The 26,795-nt window shown below is 43.7% G+C and overlaps 1 protein-coding gene across 1 annotated transcript in view; it reads right to left on the bottom strand.

Annotated features, from left to right (window-relative positions):
* Positions 1-26,795, bottom strand: part of LOC309559467 (cytochrome P450 2G1-like) — a 110,724-nt gene that overhangs the window by 39,676 nt on the left and 44,253 nt on the right. Inside the window, exons 4-6 of the mRNA XM_082262739.1 lie at positions 25,750-25,910; positions 17,452-17,628; positions 14,265-14,406 (exon numbers count right to left, since the gene is read on the bottom strand). Coding sequence (XP_082118865.1) covers positions 14,265-14,406; positions 17,452-17,628; positions 25,750-25,910 — 480 coding nt within the window. The remainder of the gene's footprint in view (positions 1-14,264; positions 14,407-17,451; positions 17,629-25,749; positions 25,911-26,795) is intronic.

The following is a 26,795-nucleotide window of genomic DNA, read 5'->3' on the forward strand; positions in this document are numbered from 1 at the left end:
AGTACATCAGATGCTCCGCTAGCAGAGTTTGACTATAACAATGCCAGTCATTCCGCCACCAAGCAGTCCCCATTTTTCGCTAATTATGGATTTCACCCTACCTTCTTACCTGATCTTGTTCCAGAATCCTCTGTTCCAGCCGTCCAGAGTACGCTGGATTTTTTCTCCCTTAATAACTTGTTGTTACAGGAAACCATCGCAAAGGCACAAGAGGACAGCAAGAGGGTGTTTGATAAGAAAAGAAGGGGAGAGCTACTCCTACGGCCAGGAGACCAAGTATGGCTCGCTACAACAAACCTGAAGTTGGCATGTCCCTCGAAGAAGCTGGCACCAAAGTTCGTAGGACCATTTTCGGTAAGGAGAAAAATTAATGATGTTTCCTATGAGCTAACCTTACCAGAGTCCTTTAGAATACACCCAGTGTTCCATGTATCGTTTTTAGAACCTGCAGTGCCAGATCCCTTTCCTGAATGCAGATCAGGAACCCCTGCACCTGTAATTGTTAACGGGGATGAGGAATTTGAGATCGAGGTTATACTATACTGTAGGAAGAGAAGGGGTCAGATACAGTATCTGATCAAATGGAAGGGGTATGGTCCTGGCAACCTGCACATAATGTGCACGCCACAGACTTGATCCGTGCCTTCTTTCGCAGCCATCCCCAGAAGAAAAGCCAGTTGGGCACCCGGAGGTTGCCCATTGGGAGGGGGCAATGTCAGAGAAGTCCATAAGGTAGTTAGAACTTCCCGGCTATTTAAACTGACTCTCTGCATGGATTCATTGCTGTTTGGTCTGCAGCTTCCTGTGTACTGTTTCTGACTCTGTGTGACCTCTGATCTTGATCCGGCTTGTTTTCTCTAACCTGTGCTTGTCTGCTTCCTACCCTGACCCTGGTTTGTCTTCTGGATTTCGCTCCTGCCTGTTGATCCTGCATTGATGCTCTCCTGGTACCGACCCGGCTTGTGACCCGATTACTCTGCTGCCTATAGTCTATGTCCTACCTGCCCGACCATTACCTACCCGGCCTGTTTGACCCTGCACCCTGCTCATCCGGCCTGCTACAACTCCAGCCCAGCAAGCTCGCTCCCAGCAGTCTCATACCAGCCCGCTCACTGCGGCCACGCTACTACTGGACTGATTACAGGCACTCCTACGTCACCGTGCTCCTGTGGCCGCTGTCTCACTATAAGAGACCCACGAGCCGGAGTTGTACGAGAGGCCCTCCTCTACACGTCAGGCTCACCTACCAGGTACGTGACAAATTAGCTCACATGGGTTTAACTGACAGCAAAGAACGTAGTGTATTTGATGGCTAGAGGTACATTAGGCATTCACAGGATACAGAAGTAAGTGTCGACCTTTATAGGCCCCAAAAATGAGCCCACAAGGGTTTACCTGACAGCTAAGAACGTAGTATTCTGTGGCTGCTGGTACATTAGGCATTCACAGGATACAGAAGTAAGTGTTGGCCATAAAAGGCCCCAAAAATTAGCCCACAAGGGTTTACCTGACAGCTAAGAATGTAGTATTCTGTGGCTGAATGTACATAAGAATTCACAGTATACAGAAGTAAGTGTTGGCCTGTATAGGCCCCAAAAATTAGCCCACATGGGTTTAACTGACAGCAAATAACGTAGTATTTGATGGCTAGAGGTACATTAGGCATTCACACAGGATACAGAAGTAAGTGTTGACCTGTATAGGCTCCAAAAATTAGCTCACATGGGTTTAACTGACAGCAAAGAACGTAGTATTTGATGGCTAGAGGTACATTAGGCATTCACAGGATACAGAAGTAAGTGTTGGCCATAAAAGTCCCCAAAAATTAGCCCACATGGGTTTACCTGACAGCTAAGAACGTAGTATTCTGTGGGTAAAGGTACATTAGGCATTCACAGGATACAGAAGTAAGTGTCGGCCTGTATAGGCCCCAAAAATTAGCCCACGTGGGTTTACCTGACAGCTAAGAATGTAGTATTCTGTGGCTGAAGGTACATTAAGCATTCACAGGATACAGAAGTAAGTGTTGGCCATAAAAGGCCCCAAAAATTAGCCCACATGGGTTTACCTGACAGCTAAGAACATAGTATTCTGTGGCTGCAGGTACATTAGGCATTCACACAGGATAGAGAAGAAAGTGTCTGCCTGTATAGGCCCCAAAAATTAGCTCCCATGGGTTTAACTGACAGCAAAGAACGTAGTGTATTTGATGGCTAGAGGTACATTAGGCATTCACAGGATACAGTAGTAAGTGTCGGCCTGTATAGGCCCCAAAAATTAGCCCACATGGGTTTAACTGACAGCTAAGAACGTAGTATTTGATGGCTGGAGGTACATTAGGCATTCACAGAAAAAATAATTGTCGGCCCTGAAAGGCCCCAAAAATTTGCCATTCAATGGACATGAAAGGCCTTTTATGCCGCTGTATGTAGTGAAGCCAAGGACCAGGAATTGCTGTGGGTGGATGGCGGTCTGGCAGATATTTGTGGCCTGGCATGAGGAATTTCAATGAAACATGGTCTACTGGTCACATGTGTTGAATTCCTCAGAGATCAATGCCTCATTCATTTTTATAAATGTGGGGTAGTCTACACTGTCATGAGCTAGGCGAGTGCGCTTATCGGTCACAATCCCCCCTGCTGCGATGAACATCCTTTCGGACAGGACACTGGACGGATCTCATATCTGAAGTAACCAAGACATCTTCAAACCGCCCTCTTCTTGTAGGCGCTGTTGGATTGCTACTCGCAACTGTCTCCCTGTGACTGGAAATTCCTCTGCCAGCGCACGGAAAAGCAGAATGCAGCATTTCACGCAGCAAGGCCTGGAAGCCCTGCATTCTGACCGCCCTCTGTGATTGTGGTAACATTTCCGCCATTTTGTGTTTGTACCGGGGGTCTAAGTACATTGCCACCCAATATTGCTCCTTGGCCTTTATGCGTTTTATACGGGGTTCCCCCTTAAAACACTGGAGCATGAAGGCCCCCATTCGCACTAAACTGGAAGCGGTGTAGTGGCCTGGTTCCAGCTCATCATCCAGGATAATGTTGTCCTCGTTTTCCTCCCCTATCCACGGATAACACCAGGGATCCCAGAAGGGTTTAAAGCATGCTCTTCTTGCTCCTCCTCATCCCCCCAGCACCATTCTTCTCTGACTCCTCTTCAGACTCTTGCTGTTGATTTGTCTCAGATGGATTAGCACCCACTGGGAATTTATCCAACATCACGACTTCCTCATCGTCCTGCTCCTGCTCCTCGACGGCTTGATCAATGACACGACGCAATGCATGCTCCAGAAAGAAGGCGTAAGGTATGATGTCACTTATGGCACCCTGGCCAAGACTGACCAGTTTGGTGATCTCATCGAATGGCCGCAGAAAAAAACCCAAGCTCCCATGAACCTGTCCTGCTGTAGAGTTCGAATAGGTAGTCGTTAACTGCACGTTTCTGCTCGAGCAGCCTATCAAGCATATCATGCAACGTTGAGTTCCATCGCGTCGGGCAGTCACAAATAAGACACCTGACGGGCAGGTTGTGTCGCCGTTGAATCTCAGCAAGGCGATCCATGGCTGTGTAAGATCTTCGGAAATGGGCAGAGATTTTCCTGGCCTGCCGCAAGACGTCCTGGACCCCAGGGTATTTGCCAACGAATCGCTGCACCACCAAGTTCAGGACGTGTGCCATGCATGGCACGTGTGTTACTTTGCCCTCTTTCAGCGCGCTCAGCAGATTGGCACCGTTGTCGCACACCACATTACCAACTGTCAAATTCAGCGGTGTCAGCCACTGATCTGCCTGTGAACTCAAAGCTCAAAGGAGTGCAGGACCAGTGTGGCTCTTGGCTTCCAGGCACAACAGATGCAGCACAGCATGGCAACGTCTCACCTGGCACGTGGAATAGGTTCTGGGGATCTTGGGTGGCGCAGTAGAAGAGACGGTAGCAGCGGAAGAGGAGGAGTCAGCCTAGGAGGAGAGGGAGGATAGAGGTGGAGGAGGAGAAGAAGAGGCAGGCCTGCTTGTAATCTGTGGCAGTACAACTAAATCTACACGGGTGCCACGGGTGTCATGCTTGACGGCTTCAGAAGTTTCACCCAGTGGGCAGTAAAAGTGATATACCTTCCCTGCCCGTGTTTGCTAGACCATGTGTCTGTGGTCAGATATATCTTGGCACCAACACTGTGTGCCAGAGATATATTCACTTGCCGCTGAACATGGCCATACAGCTCTGGAATGCCCTTCTGCGAGAAATATTTCCTGCCTGGGACCTTCCATTGTGGTGTTCCAATGGCCACAAATTCACGAAAGGCCTCCGAGTCCACCAGTTTATATGGCAGTAGTTGGCGGGTTATCAGTTCTGACAAGCCAGCAGTGAAACGTTGGGCAAGAGGGTTATCCGGCGTCATCATTTTTTTCCGCTCCAACAATTGGACCACAGAAGCCTGCCTTTTTCCAGAACAACGTGATGGCATCATGGAAGATGGAGGGGAGGGCAAATGTGAGGAGAAAGAGAAGGGGCTGGACGGTGAGAGCCTGGAGTGTGGCTTTGTGGGTTCTGACGATGTTGCTCCCACTAGGCTCGGTGATGGGAGTTCAGGTGCCTTCTTAAGGCGGTCATCCCTAGTTGAGTGTTGGGCTTACCGTGACTTATGCGTTAACTGTAAAGGCTGCAGATGGCAACACTGTTGTCAGCTACGGACACATTAAAAAAGCCCACACTGCTGAGCCATGTGTCGGTGTCCTGGGAGCGCCAGATGTGACTGTACATGGTTGATGGCTCGCTCCTGATACATTTGCAGTCTGCTTTGTACCTCTTGTGCAATGCAAGTTCTGCCTGACTCTCCTCCCTATCTGCCGGTCCGTCCCTCCCTCTGAACTCTTTTCCTCTTCCTCTCTTGTGGCTACCCACGTGACGTCCATAGACTCTTCATCATCCACATCACCTTTCCCACCACCAACATTTGAGATCTCGGAGTAGGCAGCAACAGCGGGACCAACCTCCTTGGGCTGATCTGGGTACTGTCGTCAGACTGCTGTGTTGCTACGTCCTTTTCCTGATCCAATTCCAACAATGGCTGCACATCGCAAATGTCTTGTGATGGATTGGAAAATAATTCCAGTGACTCAAGTGGAGGGTATGTGGTGGTGGTGTCTTTGGGGGGTGCACACAACAGAGAGTGAAGAGGGTGCAGATAGAGAGGATGAGGAGGGTGGGGAAGTGGAAGGCTGAGTGAGCCACTCAACCAAGTCTGGTGCGTCCTTTGACGTAATTGCATACGGCTTTTGAAACTTCACAGTTTGTCTCCGGCCTACTGCTCCTGCCCTACCCCTACCACCCCTGCCTACGTGTCTGCCTCTTCCTCTGCCTGTCATGTTTTTAATTACCCTGTGACAAAAGTCTCTAGAGAATCGCAGTATATCTGGAAAAAGGTAGATAACACCCCGCTTCAATCTGTGGTATTGGAGGGCCACAGGTTTATCACACCAGTTCTACAAATAATTGGCCAGTAACTGTTGTCACTGTGTTTGGCACAGTCAACACAGCAAGAGAGGCCAATTTTTTGCAGGACTAAAATACACTCTTAGAAAAGAATACTGTTAAATAACACTCCACTTCAATATTGCGGGGCACTGGTCTATCACACCAGTTCTTGAAAAAATTGGCCATTGAGTTTGGTACTGTGTGTATCAGACTTAACTCAGCAAAAGAGGCAATATTGTTGCAGGACACAAATACCCTTGTAAAACTATACTCAGATAACACCCCACTTCAATATGTGGTATTGGGGGGCCACTGGTCTATCACACCAGTTGTTCAAAAAATTGGCCAGGGAGTTTGACACTGTTTGTAGTATTGCTGCAGCAACGCTCAGTTAACACACCTGGCACAATGCTGCACAGTGCACAATACTACTAATCCACTATATTATGCTTTCTACAAAGTATATTATACTGTGGATTCCCCCCCCCCCCCCCTTTTAGTGCACTGCACAGCAATACCAAAAAATTTGCAGCCCTTTAAATTACTTTTGTGGACATTAACAGAGCGATTTGTGTCACTGCAGATGCTGATCTCTAACTGCCCCGAAAGCACAGACTGGATACCTGACCCTATACTGAAGAAAGACTGGACCTATACCAAAATACCAGCCCTGAAAAGGACTTTTGTGGACATTAACAGAGCGATTTGTGTGTGACTGCTGCTGATCTCTAACTGTCCCTACAGCACTGACTGGATACCTGCCCCTAACCTTAGAAGATACTAGTAGACCTATACCGAAATACCAGCCCTGAAAAGGACTTTTGTGGATCTTCACAGAGCTATTTGTGTCTGGCAATCTCTCCCTCATGAGCACAGCAGACCTCCCCCTACACTGGCAAAAAGTGGAATGTGAAATGGCCAACAGCTCAGGTCTATTTATAGGGTAGGGGGCATGTCCATGTGCTGAAATGTTTTAATTGGCTGTCCCGTTCCACCTGACAGCTGTGTCATGGGTCAAAGTTCTCACCAATGTAAACTAATATGGCCACCGCGAACAATGCCATGTGTTCGCAAATTTGGCCAGTAGCGAACAAGCAAGATTTGCCGCGACCGACCGGGCGAACGGCAAGGTCATCCCTATAGCTAAACAAACATCCCATATCTTTTCAAACCGTGTAGGGCACTTCCTATGCTGAAATATATGTTTCTCACTAGACAGGGTAGTGTTAATTTAAACTTACCATTCCCCCCAAGTAGGGGGATGTGGTGCCAGCTTTTTTTGCCAAACTAACTTCCTTGCTTGAAAGAGGGCTCTAATGATGATATATGTATTGTCAGGCAAAGCAGATTCATCTAAGATACAGCACTTAATGGGCAAATACTTGGGTCTGTTGCCAAAGTTACCTGAAACACAGTGTTTATAGTGGCTAGTACTTCTTGCCAATAACGATGTAACTTCAGTACATCAAAAGTTTGATTATATGCATGCAATAAACCAATTATATACATAATACGCTATGAGGATACTTCTGTTTTGTGTCACCGTGGCGCTTGTACCTATGGAGGGGATCGTACCTGTCATCCTGGGAGGAGTGCTGGTGTGACTACACATTTGAACACTTGACATGACCTTTGTAATGGGGGTCCATGTCTTCTGGTAAGAGGCAGTGTGTCTTCTAGCATGGTGGTGGGTTTTGGATCTTTAACCCTTGCACATCTTCGTGTGGAGTGGACACTTCCATTTTGTGGACTTTCCCCTATATGTGGACTTGCATTTTTGCATTTTTCACCCAATAAGATTAGCGCTACACCTTTACCCTACATGTTTTATTACATAGTTACATAGTAGGTGAGGTTGAATAAAGACAATAGTCCATCCAGTTCAACCTGTGTAGGTGTGTGTGGCCGTAATCATCTCACATACCCCTGAATGTTCTGATCCTTGAGATGTACGTCTAAGAGTCTTTTGAGAGCCACCATACTTCCCGCAGAAACCACCTCTTGTGGTAAAGAATTCCACAATCTTGTAGCCCTAACAGTAAAGAACCCCCCATGTTGCCTTAGGTTAAAACGCTTCTCCTCTAATCGCATTGTATGCCCTCGAGTCCTCATGCAATCCCTTTGACTGAATAGCTTTTTTTCAATTCTGAGATCACCATTGAGATATTTATAAATTGCTATCATGTCCCCTCTCAGGCGTCTCTTCTGCAGGGAGAATAAATCAAGCGATTGCAGATGCTCTTCATAATTAAGGTCCTCCAATCCCCTAATCAGTTTAGTTGCCCTTCTCTGGACTCTCTACAGCTCCAACACATCCCTCCTGAGGACTGGCGACCAGAACTGGACAGAATACTCCAGATGTGGTTGGACCAGAGTTTTATAAAGTGGAAGGATTATAGTCTTATCTCTGGAATACATCCCTTTCTTTATGCATGCTAAATTTCTGCTGGCTTTGGCAGCTGCTGCTTGACATTGCATGCTATTTCCTAGTCTATTATATACCAAGACTCCCAGATCTTTCTACATTTTTGATTCCCCCAAGGGTTCCCCCCCTAACGTGTATTGTGCTTTTATGTTTTTAGTCCCCAAGTGCAAAACCTTACACTTCTCCACATTAAACCTCATTTGCCATGTCGTTGCCCACTCTGTTATTTTGTCCAGGTCATTCTGTAGGATATCTGCTTCATGCTGTGCAGTTATTGCCCTGCCCAATTTTGTGTCATCTGCAAAAACTGATATCGAACTACTGATCCCGTCCTCAATGCTGTTTATGAATAAATTGAACAAGGTTGGTCCCAGGACTGAGCCTTGGGGGACCCCGCTTACCACCTCAGACCAGGCTAAGTATGTGCTGTTTATTACCACCCTTTGGACATGGCCTTTTAGCCAGTTCCGTATCCAAGAGCAAACCCTGCGGTCGATACCTGCAGACCTTATTTTATAAATTAAGCGCTTGTGGGGAACTGTATCAAACGCCTTAGCGAAATCCAGGTACACCACATCCACTAGTCTGCCCCTATCTAGCTCACAGCTTTGAGCTAGATAGGGGCAGACCGTTTTTTAACGTTACGGTTTAGCCAGCCAGGTTTGGCTTTGTCTCTTCTAAATTTATTTCCCATAGGAATGCACTGCAAGATGCATTTGTTTAATATGTTCCTAAAGCATTCCCATTTTTCATCCGTGGTCAGTGATCCCAGGGTTTGGTCCCAGTTTACCCTTTCCATCAATAAGCACAATTTTGGAAAGTTTGCCCTTCTGAAGTTTAGGGTTCTTATGTTCCCCCCTTGCCTTGTTATATTGTTATTTACACTAAATGTGATCATCCTGTGATCGCTAGAGCCCAGGTTGTCCTGGACTCCTACCTCCGAGATTAGGTCTGGGTCATTAGTGATCAATAGATCCAGGACAGCATTTTCTCTAGTAGGAGAATCCACCAACTGTGACATGTAGTTGTCCTGTAAGGTTTCCGTGAATAGACGGGCCTTCTGTGAGTGTGTAGTCCCCTCTTCCCAGTTAATGTTGGGATAATTGAAGTTTCCCAATATGATGACTGATCCCAGTTTTGCCACTTTACCCAACAGTGATATAAATTCCAGCTCTATCTCCTACCTTTGGTTGGGTGGCCTATAGCAAACCCCCACAATTACTTTTCCCTTTTCTTCTTCCCTATGGAGTTCTACCCACACGGATTCTAACTCCATACTCATCCCTTCCGTAATATCACTCCTCTCTATCACCATTACATTGTTCTTGACATAGAGACATGCCCATCTCCCACTTTTTTCCTACCCTGTCCTTCCGGTACACCGAATACCCTTGGATATTTGCCATCCAGTCATTTGAGGGGTCGAACCAAGTTTCCGTTATTCCCACAAGTTCTATGTCTTCCTCATGTACTAACATTTCCAACTCATCCATTTTATTAGCTAGGCTCCTGGCATTAGCATATACCCCTCTTAGTTTTGTGGAAGTTGATCGTGGATGGTGATTATGTTTATTCCTGTTTGGTCTGAGGTTTTCCCGCACGGACCCCCTAATTGACGTTATGGAACTACTGTCGCTGCTGACTCTTTTACTGCCTTCTGTCCTTTGCTCCCTCCTGACTGACTGTACTTCTGAGCCCTCCCCCCCCCGTCTCCTAGTTTAAAAGCCCCTCCAACTTGGTGGCTATCTTTCTCCCCAAAAGAGATGTACCGTCCCCATTAAGGTGCAGCCCATCCTTACTAAAGAGCCAGTAGCCGACTGAGAAGTCAGCCCAGTTCTCCAGGAACCCAAACCCCTCCTTCCTAAACCAATTCCTCAGCCACTTGTTAAGTTCCCTAAGCTCCTTCTGCCTCTCTTGTGTGGCTCGAGGTCCCGGCAGTATTTCAGAGAAAACCACCTTGGAGGTCCTATTCCTCTATCTTTTCCCTAAGTCCCTGAAATCATTCTTTAGAATCCTCCACCTTCCTTTTGCTTAGTCATTAGTGCCCACATGCACCATGACCGCTGGGTCATCCCCAGCCCCGCCCAATAATCTGTCTACCCAATCCACGATGTGCCGAACTCGAGCGCCCGGTAAACAACATACTGTCCGGCTACCGCAATCTTTTCGACAGATTGCCCTCTCTGTCCTCTTGATGATTGAGTCCCCAACTCCCACAATCTGTCTAACCTTTCCTGAATCTCGGCCCCCCTTCTTCCTGGAGCTGCCACTCCCCTGGCAGCTGGGGGAGGGCGCTTGCTCCAGCACTGCCACCCCTGAGCTGATATCCCCCTCAACCTGCAACCTGGCAAATTTGTTAGGGTGTTCCAACTCAGGACTGGCCTCCCTGACACTCATCCCTCTACCCTTCCTAAAGGTCACCCGACTGCCTACCTCTGATGCCTGCGTCTCCTCTACTCCTCCCTCCTCTATGCCAGACCCTGCCAGCGCCTGATGGGTAATGTCCAAGCTCCTTTCCAGGTTGTTGATGCTACGCAATGTTGCCACTATGTTTTCTAGATCCAGGATCTGGGCTTCCAGAGCAACAAGTCGCACACATCCTGCACAGCAGTATTCGCCCTCGATTGGTTCATCAAGGAACGCATACATGGAGCAAGAAGTGCACTGAGTGGCATCCGCAATCCTGTCGGACATTATTACCCACTACTCTATGGGGATAATAGTAACAACCTGCTATTTCTTACCTACACTACCTCTATCTCCCCTGGTACTAAACCTGGGGTACTCACCAGTCGCTAAGATTCTCACCAGTCGCTAAGATACTCACCAGTCGCTAAGATTCTCACCAGTCGCTAAGATTCTCACCAGTCGCTAAGATACTCACCAGTCGCTAAGATACTCACCAGTCACTAAGATACTTACCAGTCTTCCCAGGTACTCAGTTGCAGAGCACGCTCAGTCAGTCGCAGGGCACCGTCAGTCGCAGGGCACCGTCAGTTGCGGGGCACAGTCAGTCAGTCACAGATCGCTATCAGTCGCAGAGCACGGTCACTCAGTTAGTCGCAGATCGTTATCAGTCGCAGAGCACGGTCAGTCACAGATCGCTATCAGTCACAGAGCACGGTCAGTCAGTCACAGGTCGCTATCAGTCGCAGAGCATGGTCAGTCACAGGTCACTAACAGTCACAGAGCACGATCAGTCACAGATCACTATCAGTCGCAGAGCACGGTCAGTCACAGATCGCTGTTGGTCACAGAACACGGTCGGTCAGTCGCAGATCACTATAATTCGCAGAGCACGGTCAGTCAGTTGCAGATCGCAGATCACAGATCGCTATCAGTCACAGAGCACGGTCAGTCACAGATCGCTATCAGTCGCAGAGCACGGTCAGTCACAGGTCGCTAACAGTCGCAGAGCAGGTCAGTCAGTCCAGATCGCTATCAGTCGCAGAGCACGGTCAGTCAGTCACAGATCGCTATCAGTCGCAGAGCACGGTCGGTCGGCCACAGATCGCTAACAGTCGCAGAGCATGGTCAGTCGGTCACAGATCACTATCAGTCGCAGAGCACAGTCAATCACAGAACGCTATCAGTCGCAGAGCAAGGTAAGTCACAGACCACTATCAGTCGCAGATCGCTATATGGTCAGTCAGTCCCAGATCGCTATTGGAGCGCAGAGCACAGTCACACAGCTATCGGTCACAGAGCACAGTCACACAGCTATCGGTCACAGAGCACAGTCACACAGCTATCAGTCGCAGAGCACAGTTACACAGCTTATCGGTCACAGGGCACAGTCACACAGCTATCAGTCACAGAGCACAGTTACACAGCTTATCAGTCACAGGACACAGTCACACACCTATCGGACACAGAGCACAGTCACACAGCTATCAGTTGCAGAGCACAGTCACACAGCTATAAGTCGCAGAGCACAGTCACACAGCTATCAGTCGCAGAGCACAGTTACACAGCTATCAGTCGCAGAGCACAGTTACACAGCTGTCAGTTGCAGAGCACAGTTACACAGCTTATCGGTCACAGAGCACAGTCACACAGCTATTGGTTCACAGAGCACAGTCACACAGCTTTCTCCCCCGCCTTGCTTGCAACTGCTGCCTCACACACTGCCTCACACACTGGGTCTCCTCCTCCTCTCCACCTCCCCTGCTTCCGGGAACGCTCTCCTCCTCTCCTCAGTACCGTGCGGTGTCCATCCTTCACCGCCGCTACCGCCGCTCTCTGTCCCAGTCCCTGGGGTCCTCTGCACCCACGCCCGGCTTCCGGTATCCTAGTACGGCTCCCCCCGCACGTGTCACCCACGGCTCTTTCTCCACAGCTCCCTCGCTGCAGATTGCTGCTCAGCCCACACTGCTTTCTGCTAAGTGCCTGTATACAATATAGGTCCCTGTACATGGTATAGAAGGCTAGTTCTATAGATCCTGTACACAGTATAAAAGGCCATAGATATTGATCTATGTCTAGAATCAAGATCCGTGTTAGCTGCTTTTCACCTTATTTATGATTTTAAGTATTATCGTTTAAGCGCAGCAATACCCATATATATTTCAGTACATATTTGCTCAAATGATTTATGTTTAAGGTTAACAAGTAGAGATTCACCTTGCATGGAGATATCCTCCCCAGACCACAGACAGCAAGGGACACCAGAAGGGGTGACTGGGCAGAAAGGCTCAAAGACCCATAAGAAGATGCCTTAACAGATGGAAGGAAAGAGCTCATTCCCAGTGCAAGGTCAATCCTGGATAGAAAAGAGAATTCCTTGAGATTGGGATGGGTTAATCTTCAGTCGTCCATCAGACCAAGCTCCTTCAGTCGCTTTGCAAATTTTGTCTCAGTCAGCATCCCAGGGCTGCTTGCCAGTTGTAATCTATCCAAAGTGGGGTTTAGTACATTATTAAAGTCTCCCACCACTAGAACTGCGAGTGCCAGATGCTGAGACATAGGCCTGACTAGCTGTTTTAAAACATTATCAGAGTATGGTGGAGGTATATAGACATTTGCCAATTTAGAATGCATAGGTTTCAAAGTACATATCATAAAAAGAAAATTCATATTTTAAGGATGAAAGGCCTGGGTGGAGTGCCTGGTCTTGGGGGTTTAGTTGGAATCCTATGCACTTGTTCCACTGCAAACATAGAAGTAAACCCCTCTTTGCCAAGGGTATCTAACAGCCATTGTTCTATTAAATCCACCGAGTGTTTGCCTTCAACAGGCAGACCCGGGATAAGGATATTATTTTTCCATTGTCTATTTTTCAAGTCTTCCAGTCTGCGATCGTGGTTGATAAATTGTGTTTGGGTATTCTTCATGTCACTTTCATAGTGGGAAGGTCATTCTACAGCCTCCCTTTCAAGGCAATTGTTCTGTCTGTATGTTTTGCATGTCATGGCGGGCAAGGGCTAGGCCCACTTTAATGCCCAGCATTTGAGATGTGAGGGAGAGAAGTGAGACATTACAAGCCCTGAAACACATCACTGAGAGTGGGCTCAGTACCAGAAGGTGGAACAAGCACCAGCGCTGTGTTAGTTGGGGCAGCATGCTGTGTGTCTCCCTCACGTGGCTTCTCCCACTGACCGATGCAGGAGGGGAATTCAAGACAGCAAGCTGAGTGTCAGTGTCCCCATGTGAGCCAGTGGTGACTGGGGGTGTGCTCTACTAACTAAAAGTTGTGCAGACAGATCTCTCCAGCTTGCTTGCTATGTCCATGTCCCACAAGCAGTCTCTGGACACGCGCTGTGGCATGGGCTGGCTGCAGGCACCATCTTAGATCCCATCTGTCAATCTGGGTTGTTCATCCTTCTTCCCCCACCTTGTCATGGCAGTATTATGGTCAGAGCAAGTAGGTTTCTTGCTGTATCTGCTTGCTGCTTGTTCCTCAGCCTTATAGTGTCTACGGGAATTCCGACGCCCCAGAATACCTGACATATAGGAGGCGGTGAGAGCTCTCGGAGACACGTTTGGCCACATCTGAGTCTTGGCCACGCTCCCCCCCCCCATGTTTTAGTCAGAGATAGGAGTCTGTAAGAGATCTTTCTGGACCTATATGACCTAAGAAAATTGATAAATTATGCTTTGACTGAACAGAGGAAGGTCTTGGGAATTTAAACCAGGAAAATCTGTAATAGCGGTAGGTACACTTGACCTCCTTCTGACCTACTTCCAGTGAGTTTTGCACACCCATAGAAATGAAAAAAACATTTGAAGCAAAGAAAAGCTCATCTGCACAGGCCCTTGTTCATCAGGCAGGTTGGATGGGATGGGATGGGAATGTACCTTTAAAATGATGGACAGAGGGGCAGTCATCCTAATGGTTATGGTAAGAACAGATGGTGTTACCTTGTATCTCGGGGTATTTGAGTAGAATCAGGAAGCCATATCTCAGGGTCATACTTGTTGTCTCAGTCCCAGCAAAGAACAAGTCATTTACTGTTCCTCGTAAGTTATCATTATGGAATTCTGTTTTTGGGTTGTTCTTTTCCTGGAAAAATATTTTCATAAAAAAGTTAGCAGCCAAACACAACATATGGCTACTGCAATCCACATACATTTAGTAAATATCTATTGTTACTAGCCAGTCCCCACTAATAATTAATGATTCTCCCACTCTAAAACATACTATTTTTTGATCTTCGTCTGCATATTGGTGGAGCATCAGAGTTAAAAGAAGCTTCCCCCCTCCTTCCCCTTTCACCTCTTCCCAAGAGTTTGGACAGCTGCAATCTGGCAGAGGCACTGGACTAATTATGCAGCTTTTACTATAATGTTTACATAATAATAAGCAGTAGGGATGAGCTTCGTGTTCCAGTCGAACGTGAGTTTGACTCGAACATTGGCTGTTCCCCCGCTCGCCGAACGGCGAACAAATGGGCTTCTTCGTGGGAAATTCGAGCTCCCGCACCCATAATGCACTGCGCGCTTACAGTGCATTATGTGATTGGCCAAAGCATGCACCCTGGCCTCCATGCTTTGGCCAATCAAATCATCTCTGCCATGATCAGACAAAGGCAGGCTGCCTTTAGCCAATCATGGCTCAGGGGCTAAGTACACGCCCCACACTACATAAGGCTGCTCACACAGCAACAGTGTATAGAGTGTGAGGGCGAGATAGGAAGTGGTTGAGGCAGGGGAGAGGAACAGGGGCCTCGTGGCCGCCTAATTTGCCTAGTTAAAGAGCCACCTCTGAGGCTGGCAGCAAGGATCTCCCTGCCATCAGCACAGTCCCGGATCCCGGCTCTCTCTCTCTCTCTCTTTCTCCGCTCCATCCATGTTACAAGGGTAAAGTTGCAGAGCTCATCCTGCCTTCCCAGAGGGAGCAGAGGATGAAAAATCTTGAGGACACCTTGAAGAAAAGAAAAATTTGTGCAACACCTTTCCAGACACTGGGAGTTTAATGTTCTCTGGACGTATTTCTGAGGCATAGTTCAGCCAAAGGAGGAGTGGTGGAGAAGGTGGCCTGCTGATCGATGCCTTTAAACAGTTCTTTAGTCCTCAGCACCCAGGGCTATCAGGTTTAAGCAACCATTGGCAGCGTCTCCACCATATGGTGCATGATTATCTAGGGGCAAGAGCAGACTTGGAGACCTTTCTAACTGAGCATCCACTGGGTTACTGGGTCTTGAGGATGGACCACTGGCCAGAACTTGCTCAATATGCAATCAAGCTACTTGCTTGTCCTGCTTCCAGCATGCTTTCCGAACAGACATTCAGTGCTGCTGGAGGTTTTGTGATGGACAAAAGAGTGCGTCTGTCCACAGACTTTGTTGACCAGCTGACTTTTATCAAAATGAATCAGTCCTGGATCAACAGCAGCTATCAAGCCCCTGATGCTAGGGGTCTGCTATCCCTTGAAGGCTGCATATGCTGCCTATCCTATTCCTCAATCTTGATTCTGATAGCTTCCAACAATGTTTTAGGTTTAGGTCACCACCAACAATCAATGCCTAATTTATTCTGAACTTGTATGACAGGTGCATACAATTTAAATTTCATATGTAATTTTTAACAGCAGGGCCTGTCCCTGTGGCCTGCGCCCAGCAAGAGTAACTGTGAGGGTTTACAGTGTTACGGTGGCACCACAAACACCAAAGGCCCAATTTTTCTGCACCTGTATGACAAGTTCATGCAATTCTACTTTTGTATCTAATTTTTAATGACAGGGCCTGTCCCTGTGCCCGGCAAGAGTAACTGTGTGGTCACGGTTTTCAAGCACCATCGTGGACCTGTATGACAAGTACATGCAATTTCAAATCAAATTTTTTACAGCATGGCTCAATTTTTATTTTTATTTTTTTATTTTGGCATGGCATGGTATGGACTGGGGGGGCATGCCGTTTTTTTTTTTTTTTTCCTTTCATTTTTTTTATCTGTATTGCCGGGAGCCGACAATATATTACAGACGCGAGCAAGTTTAAATTACATTTTTTCCTTTAGAAATGTCAGTATTGCTGCCAAAGGCTACATACATCACACAAATATGCCACTTTACATGAACATTAAGGGGACCCCCCCAGACACGATATTTAAAGGAATTTTTCATTCTTATAGTTTCACTTTAAGCATCATGAAAATCACTGCTCCTGTAAAAACAATCGTTTAAAAAAAAAAAATTACATTGATCCATGTCCCCCCAGGGCAGTTCCTGGGTCCCCATACACTTTTTTTAGGCAATAACTTTCATTTAGACCTTTAAAATGAGGACTTCTGATTTTTCAGGTTCGAGTCCCATAGACTTTAATGAAGTTTGAATGTTCGAACAAACTTTTCCCCTGTCCATGGTGTTCTGGTGCAAACTGGAAACAGGATGTTCGACTCATGACTAATAAGCAGGAGTATCATTTACAGATTCAAATATCCTTAAAGTGGATATAAACCCTCACATATACCCTGTGAAGTGAACAGCCTTAGATTATACACAGAGATGAGGCAAAGCTCCCTACATGGGTTTTACATGTATATCTGCTGTCTTCAGCTTTCATTATTCTTTAGAAAGGGCAATTTGCGTTAGAAAATGTTCTTCCTGTTTCAGCAGTGGGAGGGGAGTCTGGGTATACACTGTGTGTGAGCTGATTGGAGAAAAGGCGTACCCCCCCCCCCCCTCCACATAGGCAGAGGAATGAATAAACTTGCAGAGCTGTGCTGTGAATAGACAAGCTCTCTGCTCATCTGTCTTTGAGTCCCTTCCCTGATACAAATTTCTAGCTGCTTTTATCTCGTGTGTCGGAGAGCTTGTCAGAAGTTATCATGCTGATAACAGAGAAACGGAGCAGCAGAAAGTCACGGGACATAGGCCTATGGAAAGAGATAGGTAAACACTACTGATATATGTCATGTCAGATTTCATAAATGGGGTTTACATCCACCTCAAAATGTGCAACAGAGCCACTGTATGTATATGTTACAGTTTATATAATTTGGCACTTTTGTACTTGTACAAACCATGCAGTAAAGCTGAATAATTCTTTAAAACATCAAATGCTTTAGAAAAGAGGTCAGACTCTAGACCAAGAAATTAAAACAAACTCACTTCTTCCATTTTAATGAGAAAGCAATCTATGAAGTCACGAGGACAGTTCACATCCAATGTCTCCTTATGAAGTTCCACCCTATCCTGTAGAAACTCTCCAATCTTTTCAAAATAATAGAAAATTTTCTGGTGGGGGCCAGGGACATGGCTCATTAAGGTTGGGAACAGATTAAGAAGCTGAAATACATTTTTAATTAAGGCATTAAATATTGAAAAAATACATTACATACAATATTTAATAATACATTTCATAATAAAATACTGAACTTTATCACAACAGGTCTCTAATATTCTCAGTTTCCCTATCCTTTACTAACTTCCAACCATCCTTTGAAAAAGATATCCACTTGATGCTGGGCTGGAATTCAAACTCCTTTGTATACAAAGTAATATTAGTCTTTAAAATTCCTTTTTTTAAACAGAGCAAGATATTACTTACCCCAGGGCATCATAATAATTAGTGATGGGGACGGTATTGACACAGCCCCAATGGCTCAAAAGTGATATGGTCCAGAAATATTTAGACAGAAGAAAGGTAAATAAAGCACTGGGACCAGATGGCATCCACCCAAGGATCCTAAAAGTATTGAGCTCTGTCATTTCAAATCCATTGTTTCTAATTTTTAGGGACTCTTTAAGGACTGGAACAGAATCACTAGATTGGCACAGGGCCAATAAGGTGCCTTTATTTAAAAAGAGTTTAAAATCTTTACCAAGTAACTATAGACTTGTTAGTGATGAGTAGGGATGATCGAACGGTTCAGGTCGACCATCGGTTCAGCCCGAACATTGGGTGTTTGAGGGTCGGCCGAATTTAGAACTTTTTGCCCAAAAAGTTTGGAATTCGGCAACCAGAACCGACCAAAATGCAATGGTTCAGGAAATGGGCTTTAAAAGCCCATGATTGGACCAGAACTATTAGCAAAAGCCAATTGAGGGGGCAGGAGAATGCTAGGAATGTGATTGGAGTGACTAGGGGGTCCCTAGACCAATCATTAGTGAATACGCCCCCCAGTATATAAGATAGCCCCCGCCATATTCCTAGCATTGTTATACAGGACATGGAAGAGAATGGAAGCAGTTCTGTTAATTTTACTTTAAAAGTGTCATTTAGCATTTATTAGTGTGAGGAAAGGGATATCTAGTGTAGTTAGAGTGCTCCTTTACACTTTAGTTAGCTTAAAAAATGTAGTTTCTGTAGGGAAAGTGTGAAGTGTCAGGGTGACCGTAATGTAGTGTAGGGTGAACTGACAGTGACTGCTATGGCAGGGTGACCAAACCCTTCCATAGCAGGGTGACTACTATAGAGAAAAGCTAGTTTCTCTGAAGTCACTTTCGCTGCAGGGATATGGCTTCGCCGCCGCCAGCATTTTTGGCTGCAGGCGTTGCTAGTGCTTTTTTGAGGACATGTTTGGAGTCAGACATGACATCTGAACATGTGTATAGGGGGTATATATACACACCCATGTCTGTATATATACACCTAGACATATACAGGTGTGAAAGGAGCAGAAAAAACAACTTGCGCTAATGAAATAATTAACACCAATATATTTCTGCTCCTATCACACCTATATATGTGTAGGTGTGTATATACATATAAGTATGTGTGCATATACACCACTATACACAAGTTCAGATGTTTTGCCTGCCTCCAAAGAACCCAAAAAAATGCCCAAAAAAACGCTAGCGTAAAAAAAAAAAAAAAAAAAACGCCCAGGTGTGTTGTTGCAGGCATATTTTTGGGGTTTTTGGAGGCAGGCTAAACATCTGAACTTGTGTATACGGGTATATATTCCACTATACACAAGTTCAGATGTTTTGCCTGCCTCTAAAGAACCCAAAAAAATGCCCAAAAAAACGCTTGCTACTAAACCGGCAAGGTGTGAAAGAAGAGAAGCCATATTCCAGATCTATAATTGCACTATTACAAATGATCTTTTTTTTCTGGTTCTGGACATGCTACAGAGCTGAAACTTCACAGGTACACTTTTTAGACCCACCAGACACAAAATCACACAAAAGAAAAGTTCTTAAAAATTGTCATTTTTGATAGATTTTTGATAGAGAGCCAATTATTGAAAAAAATTAAAAAAAAAATTTAAAAAAAAATGTCTTTGGATTTAGTATCTGGGGGGTCTAAAAAAGTTTTTTTTTTATTATTATTTTTTTTTTCAATAATTGGCCCTCAAAAAACTATCAAAAATTACAATTTTTAAGAACTTTTTTTGTGTGATTTTGTGTCTGGGGGGTCTAAAATGTGTACCTGTGAAGTTTCAGCTCTGTAGTATGTCCAGAACCAGAAAAAAAGATAATTTTTCAGTAGAGCAGGGATGGTGGGACCCCCCTTTTACACCTATATGATCTTTTTTTGGGGGTTCTGGACATGCTACAGAGCTGAAACTTCACAGGTACACATTTTAGACGCCCCAGACACAAATTGTCATTTTTGATAGTTTTTTGAGGGCCAATTATTGAAAAAAAATAATAATAATAAAAAAAAAAAAAAAATCTGTATAGTTTCAGCTCTGTAGCATGTCCAGAACCATAAAAAAAAAAAAGATTGTTTGTATTTTGTCACTTAGAACACAGGCAGTTGGCTTCTCGCTTTTCACACATTGCCGGTTTAGTAGCAAGCGTTTTTTTGGGCATTTTTTGGGTTCTTTGGAGTCAGGAAAAACATCTGAACTTGTGTATAGTGGTATATATACCACTATACACAAGTTTAGATGTTTTGCCTGCCTCCAAATAACCCCAAAAAAATGCCCAAAAAAACGCTAGCGTAAAAAAAAAAATGCCCAGGTGTGTTGTTGCAGGCATTTTTTTGGGGTTTTTGCAGGCAGGCTAAACATCTGAACTTGTGTATACGGGAATATATACACACAAACTTAAATGTATATACACACCTAGACATATATAGGTGTGATAGTAGCAGAAATATATGTATATACACACCTAGACATATATAGGTGTGATAGTAGCAAAAATATATGCTTGCGCTAATGAAATCATTTACACTAATATAGTTACGCTCCTATAACACCTATATATGTCTAAGTGTAAAATACATATAAGTATGTGTGTGTACACAAGTTCAGATGTTTTGCCCGTGATTGGCCCAGAAACATCAGTAAAAGCCGATTGGAGTGACTAGGAGGTCCAGAGGCCAATCAGTAGTGAATACGCCCCCCAGTATATAACATAGCCCCGCCAAATCTCTAGCACAGTAATACAGGGGCTGTGGAAGAGAGTGGAAGCATTAGTGTTACTCCTGCAGTATGGAGCTGTTCTTTTAGTGTGAGGAAAGGGATATGCAGTGTAGTTAGGGTACTATATACCACTATAGTTAGATTCAATAATTTAGTTTCTGTAGGGACAGTAAAAGTGTTAGGGTGACCGTAGTGTAGTTTAGGTAACCTGACTCTGCCATGTCAGGCTGACCGTAATGAAGTTTAGCTGACTTAGCCTGCTGCCATACCAGGGTGACTGAACTCAGGGTGACCGTAATGTAGTTTAGGGTGAACTGACTCTGCTATGCCAGGGTGACCGAACTCTTCCATGCCAAGGTGACCGTAATGTAGATAGATATATATATATATATATATATATATATATATATATATATATATATATATGGAATCAAAAAACACCATTTTGAAGCCCTAAAACCCAATAAATTCCCCTAAAAAGTGCCTAGGGTTCTGGGCCATGCCCCAGGGACTATTTTTCACACAAAAAAAAAAGTTCTTAAAAAACGCCCAGGTGTGAAAGGAGCGTAACCCCATCCCTGCGCTATTGAAATTTTAAGAAAAATTATCTTTTTTTTTTCTGGTTCTGGACATGCTACAGAGCTGAAACTTCATAGGTACACTTTTTAGACCCCCCCAGACACTAAATCCAAAGAAATCTCATTTTTTTTTTTACCCCAGATGGAGGATCATTAAATGCCTAAGTGTAGATATGGCGTCTCAAATGCCACTGGTTCTGGTCCCCTTACTTGCCTCCAACCAATTTAATTCCAGATTGATTATTGGCATGTATCAAGAGATCACAGAGAGAACTCATTGAGCAGGTAGTTTATTAATGAATTCACATAAAAAGCAACAATGTCGCCACCCCCCATCCCCCCTCCTTGCTAGGTATACACTCATATGTTAATGTGCCCTCTCGGCACTCACGATTTCTAGCACTATGTGTGTTACAATCTATAATCCACAATCTATGTGTTTTTTTTGATGATATACGGGCTATATGAAGAGTTGTACGACCATATTGGAAATTTTTATTTTTTTCAGCAAAATTTTCACAGTGCCTTTGTTGATAAATATTCACGCCACCATAGGGCAGTTCACAATTTTTACTGTTTTGGAAAGTATTCTATTCTTTTCTATTCTATTGAATTCTATTATATTCTAAACTATTCTTTTCTAATTCAAATTCATTCTTTTTCAAACTCAAATTTCAGAAGACAGTTATATTCTAATTTATTGTATTCTGTTGTTTTTTCTATTCTATTTGAAATTAGAATTTTGGAAGAAGGTTATATTGTTTTTATTCTCTTCTATTCTAATTTTTTCTGGTCTATTCTATTCTTTTGTGATATTTAACCGTTTACTCCCCTTGCCCAGGACACTTAAATCAAAACCAATATTTCCCAAAGCCGCGAAACCCCCCAGGATGAGAAAAATTACTTGCCTGGTACATAAACTTTCCAAAACAATAACAATTGTGAGCTACACTATAGTGATGTGTATAGTGATCAACATAAGCACTGTGAAACTTTGCTGAAAAAAAAAAAAAAAAAAAAAATTCTAATATGGTCATGCCATTTTTAATATAGCCCATATACCATCTAAAACACATATATCCTTTCTCACAGGCATTAAATGTTACTTTAATAATAATAATAATAAAAGTCCCATCAGTGTGTGATATCCAGAATATAATTTAACTACCTCAATACTGGGCACTTAAACCCCCTTCCTTCCCAGGCCAATTTTCAGCTTTTAGCGCTGTTGCATTTTGAATGACAATTGCGCAGTCAGGCAACACTGTACCCAAACCAAATTTGTGTCATTTGTTCCCCACAAATAGAGCTTTCTTTTGGTGGTATTTGATCACTGCCATTTTTTTTCTTTTTTGGTGCACAAATAAAAAAAAAACGAAAAGTTTGAAAAAAAAAAAATTTTTTTTTTTAGGTTATAAAATTTTGTAAATAGATACATTTTTTCCTGCACTGACAAGCACTGATGATGCCACACTGACAGGCACTGATGAGGAGACACTGATGGGGTTGCACTGATGGATTAGCACTGATATGCAGCACTGATGGGCACTGATATGTGGCACTGATAGATAGCACTGATATGCAGCATTGGTGGGCACTGATAGGCAGCGCTGATGGGCACTGATAGGCAGCACTATTGGGCACTGATCGGCGGCACTGATCGGCACTGATGGGCACTGATAGGCAGCACTGGTGGGCAATAATGGGCACTGGTGGGCAGCACTGATAGATGGCATTGGTGGGCAGCAGTGATAGGGAAGGCACCACTGGCAGGCTCTCTGAGCTCTGTTTGCCATCCCTGGTGGCCATGGTGGGCATCCCTGGTGGTCATGGGTGGGCATCCCTGGTGGCTCTAGTGGCACCCCCCAGGGCTGCACTGGTAATCAATTTCCTGATTACCAGCACAGACCCCCCCCCTGTGATCAGTGAGTAATTAGAAATACGCACTGATCCCCCCGGCTGCAGTACAGATCCTCTCTTCTTCTCCACACTGACAGTATCTGTCAGGAGGAGAAGAGATCGAAGCCGTTACAACTGCTGTGTTTACATTACATGATGGCTGTGATTGGACACATCCGTCATGTGATCAGGAGGGCCAATCACAGGGCCCTCTTGCCGCATCTTGTTGCTCTGTGTCCGAGGGACACAGGAACATCGAGATCGCGCCGCTGCGCGAGCCCGCGGCGGCGCAATCTAGCTTCTTCTGAAGGATGTTCCGGAACGTCCGATCGGAAGGACGAGACTCCCACCCGGCCATATATGTACAGTGGCCGGGTGGGAGGTGGTTAAAATGTTATGCATACTAAACAATACAACTCAGCATCATATAGTTAAAATAAGTCCTTCGTGCTCATAAAGTGCCTCCAGTACTTCAATGAGTGATGGTAACTCACACTCTCCCTTCACACTATGCATGGTGGGCTATATCAAGAGTTGCACGACCATATTGGAAATTTGTTGATCACTATTCACGCCACCATAGCACAGTCCACAATTTTTATTGTTTTTGAAAGTATTCTTTTATTCTCTATCCTATTTATTTCTATTATATTATTTTCTTTTCTACACAAATCTATTGTATTCTAAGTCAAATTCATTATTGAAATTTGAAATGTCTGAGGATGTTTATATCATCTTTTATTTTATTCTAATTGATTATATTCTTTTCTATTCTATTTCTTTATTTTCTATTCTATGTTATTCTATTCTATTCATTTCTATTCTATTATTTTCTTTTCTACTCAAATCTATTCTATTCTGAGTCAAATTCATTATTTTTGAAATTCAAAATTTCAGAGAATGTTTATATTCTCTTTTATTCTATTCTAATTGATTATATTCTTTTCTATTCTATTTCTTTTTTTTTCTAATCTATTTTATTCTATTCTTTGCTTATCTATTATTTTCTTATCTATTATGTTCTATTTTTCTATTCTATTCTATTCTGTTCTATTCTGTTCTGTTTTACTCTTTTCTTTTCTTTTCTTTTTCTTTTCCAATCTATTCCTTTATTTTCTATTCTATTTTGTAAATTATTTTCTTGTTTTCAAATTTGTTTTTGATTTTGTATTTATTTTTTAAATTGATTCAAATTTGATTAGAATTTTAATTAAAATTTTGGCCGAATTTTGTTTAGTTATTTTGCATTTGTTTAAATTCGTTACTATTGTAATTCGGATCACCACGTTGCCTGTTGTGGGGCAAACGTAGGGCATTTTTTCTACCCTGCGGCTATGCCAAAAGAGTTTTCACTCTATGGCTTTCCCCGCATGTTTTGGGAAGCATACATGGCGTTGGGAGATATCCATTTTGGACAGTTGGGGATTCTTATGACAGGGCAGGACACCACATTTTTGCACTATTTTTGTCATAGTAAGTCAGTTCATTTTTACACATTTTATGACTTCCAATGTTCTTTTCGCTTTTATTCACTTCCATCATCAAGTGGAATCTTGCTGTTTTTTTTCACTCTGTTCACGGTCCCTATGCCTTCATTTCCACTATTTTTATATATTTTTTATTTAATTCTTCAGCTGCTACTACAATTTTTTTTTCAGATTCTAGTACCACCACTAATGGTCACTTATACACACACATATATACTTATTTTTGTAGTTACTGGTTGGCATTCTGGAGGGTTGTCAACCTGAATTCAGGTACATGGATACATACTCTGGTAGCACTAGACCTGCTCTTCATCTGACCCCATGGTCCATTGGTGTTCTGCCACGGCTCCCGGGATAAACTCCCCAGAGGACCACTTTTACTAGCACTGCTATGTCTAGACTGATTTAGTAAGTATAGAGTATTGATGGCTACTCTGTCGAATATCCTGTTCGATCTTTGTGAAACCAATATTCAGCTGAGATATCCATATACAGTATATTTATTATACTGTCATTTTACCTTATAGGTATATGTTACGCATTTACTCCTCCTGACGAAGCAAATTTTGATTTGTGAAATGCATCAAGTTTATCGGCTGCAGTATTTAATTATGTTTTATATTCATGCTAACGTTGGACTTTTAAATGTATTTGTCATCACAAATCAATCTATTATGATTTTACTGGATTCTACCTTTATGTAATCTGTCCAATACATTTTCATTTATGTAGTGCACAAAGCAAGGTCCATAAAGACATGGATGAGCGAGTTTGGGGTGAAGTAACTTGACTGGCCTGTCTCAACCCAATAAAACATCTTTGGGGTGAATTAGAGCGTAGACTGCAAGCCAGGCCTTCTCATCCAACATCAGCGCCTGACCTCACAAATGCGCTTCTGGAAGAATGGTCAAACATGCCCATAGACACTCCTAAACCTTGTGGACAGCCTTCCCAGAAAAGTTTAAACTGTTATAGCTGCAAAGGGTGGGCCAACTCTATATTGAACCTTATGGACTAAGACTAGGATGTCATTAAAGTTCATGTGCATGTAAAGGCAGGTATATATATATATATATATACACACACGCACTGTATATATATATATATGAATAGATATAGATTTACCTGTCCTAATCGGGAGTTCATTCGGTTTCCAATTTCTTGAATATATGTCAGAAGGGCCATGAACTTCTTGTCTTCGTAGTCGAATCTCTCACCGAATACAATGGAGCAGATGACATTAGAGACAGCCAGTTTAAGCAGATGAATCGGTTTTATTGGTTTATCTGTTATTACACAAACAGAACCAATCAGCATTTTCATCCCAGACATCAGTATCCAAAATTTACCAAACCATTTCAGATGCATTAGGACCTTGAGTAAACAATACATGATAACATATAAGCTGACATGAACAAGGTGGGTTTGATGTACTAAAAGAATACAGTATGATCACATTGCAAAGCACATTTTAATAGCTTAAAAAAATAGGTGAAGCTAGATCACTCCCATTAAAAAAGTTATATATCAATTAGCTCTTCTTCCTTGAGCAGACCCTCTTGGTTGAAGCCTACCTAGATTCCAGAGCTGGTGCAAATTTTATGAATCAAAGCTTTGTTTCTAAGCAATCAATCCATTATTGATCACCAAAATGAAAACAGCTTTCTTTAAAGGTACCAGTAAAACTTAACTGGTACCTCTGAAGAAACCCATTCTTATTTGGTGATCAATAGTACATTGATTTTGGAGGGCATCTATTTCATGACCAGGCTACCTATATTTGGAAAATAAGAATATTCTTTCACATTTGAGTTGGTCAGTTAGCTACTGCTTTGTATAACATGGCTCCATCAACACTCTCCAGTACATAATTGCCTTTCTGGTGACATTCTGTCTTGGGATCCAACATCATCGTAATAGCCTTGTGAAGGTCAAACCAGCCTGTTCCATTTGCGCGGTTAAGACTCCTCCTTTTTTTTTCTGGACTTCCTATACCCTATTGTAATGTTGATGATGTCTTTTGTAAACATCTAATTGAGACTCTTCTGCCTCATCATCTATATGACTTCTCCATTGAGGTCCCACCTGAAATCATGCCCCCATGGCCATGTATAGCTCAAATCTAGACCAAAGACTCAGGCCATATATGAGTACCGCAGAGAATACCTTAA

Source organism: Pelophylax lessonae, assembly GCF_965119305.1.
Source record: "Pelophylax lessonae genome assembly, chromosome: 7".
In the NCBI taxonomy this organism is placed as follows: domain Eukaryota; kingdom Metazoa; phylum Chordata; class Amphibia; order Anura; family Ranidae; genus Pelophylax; species Pelophylax lessonae.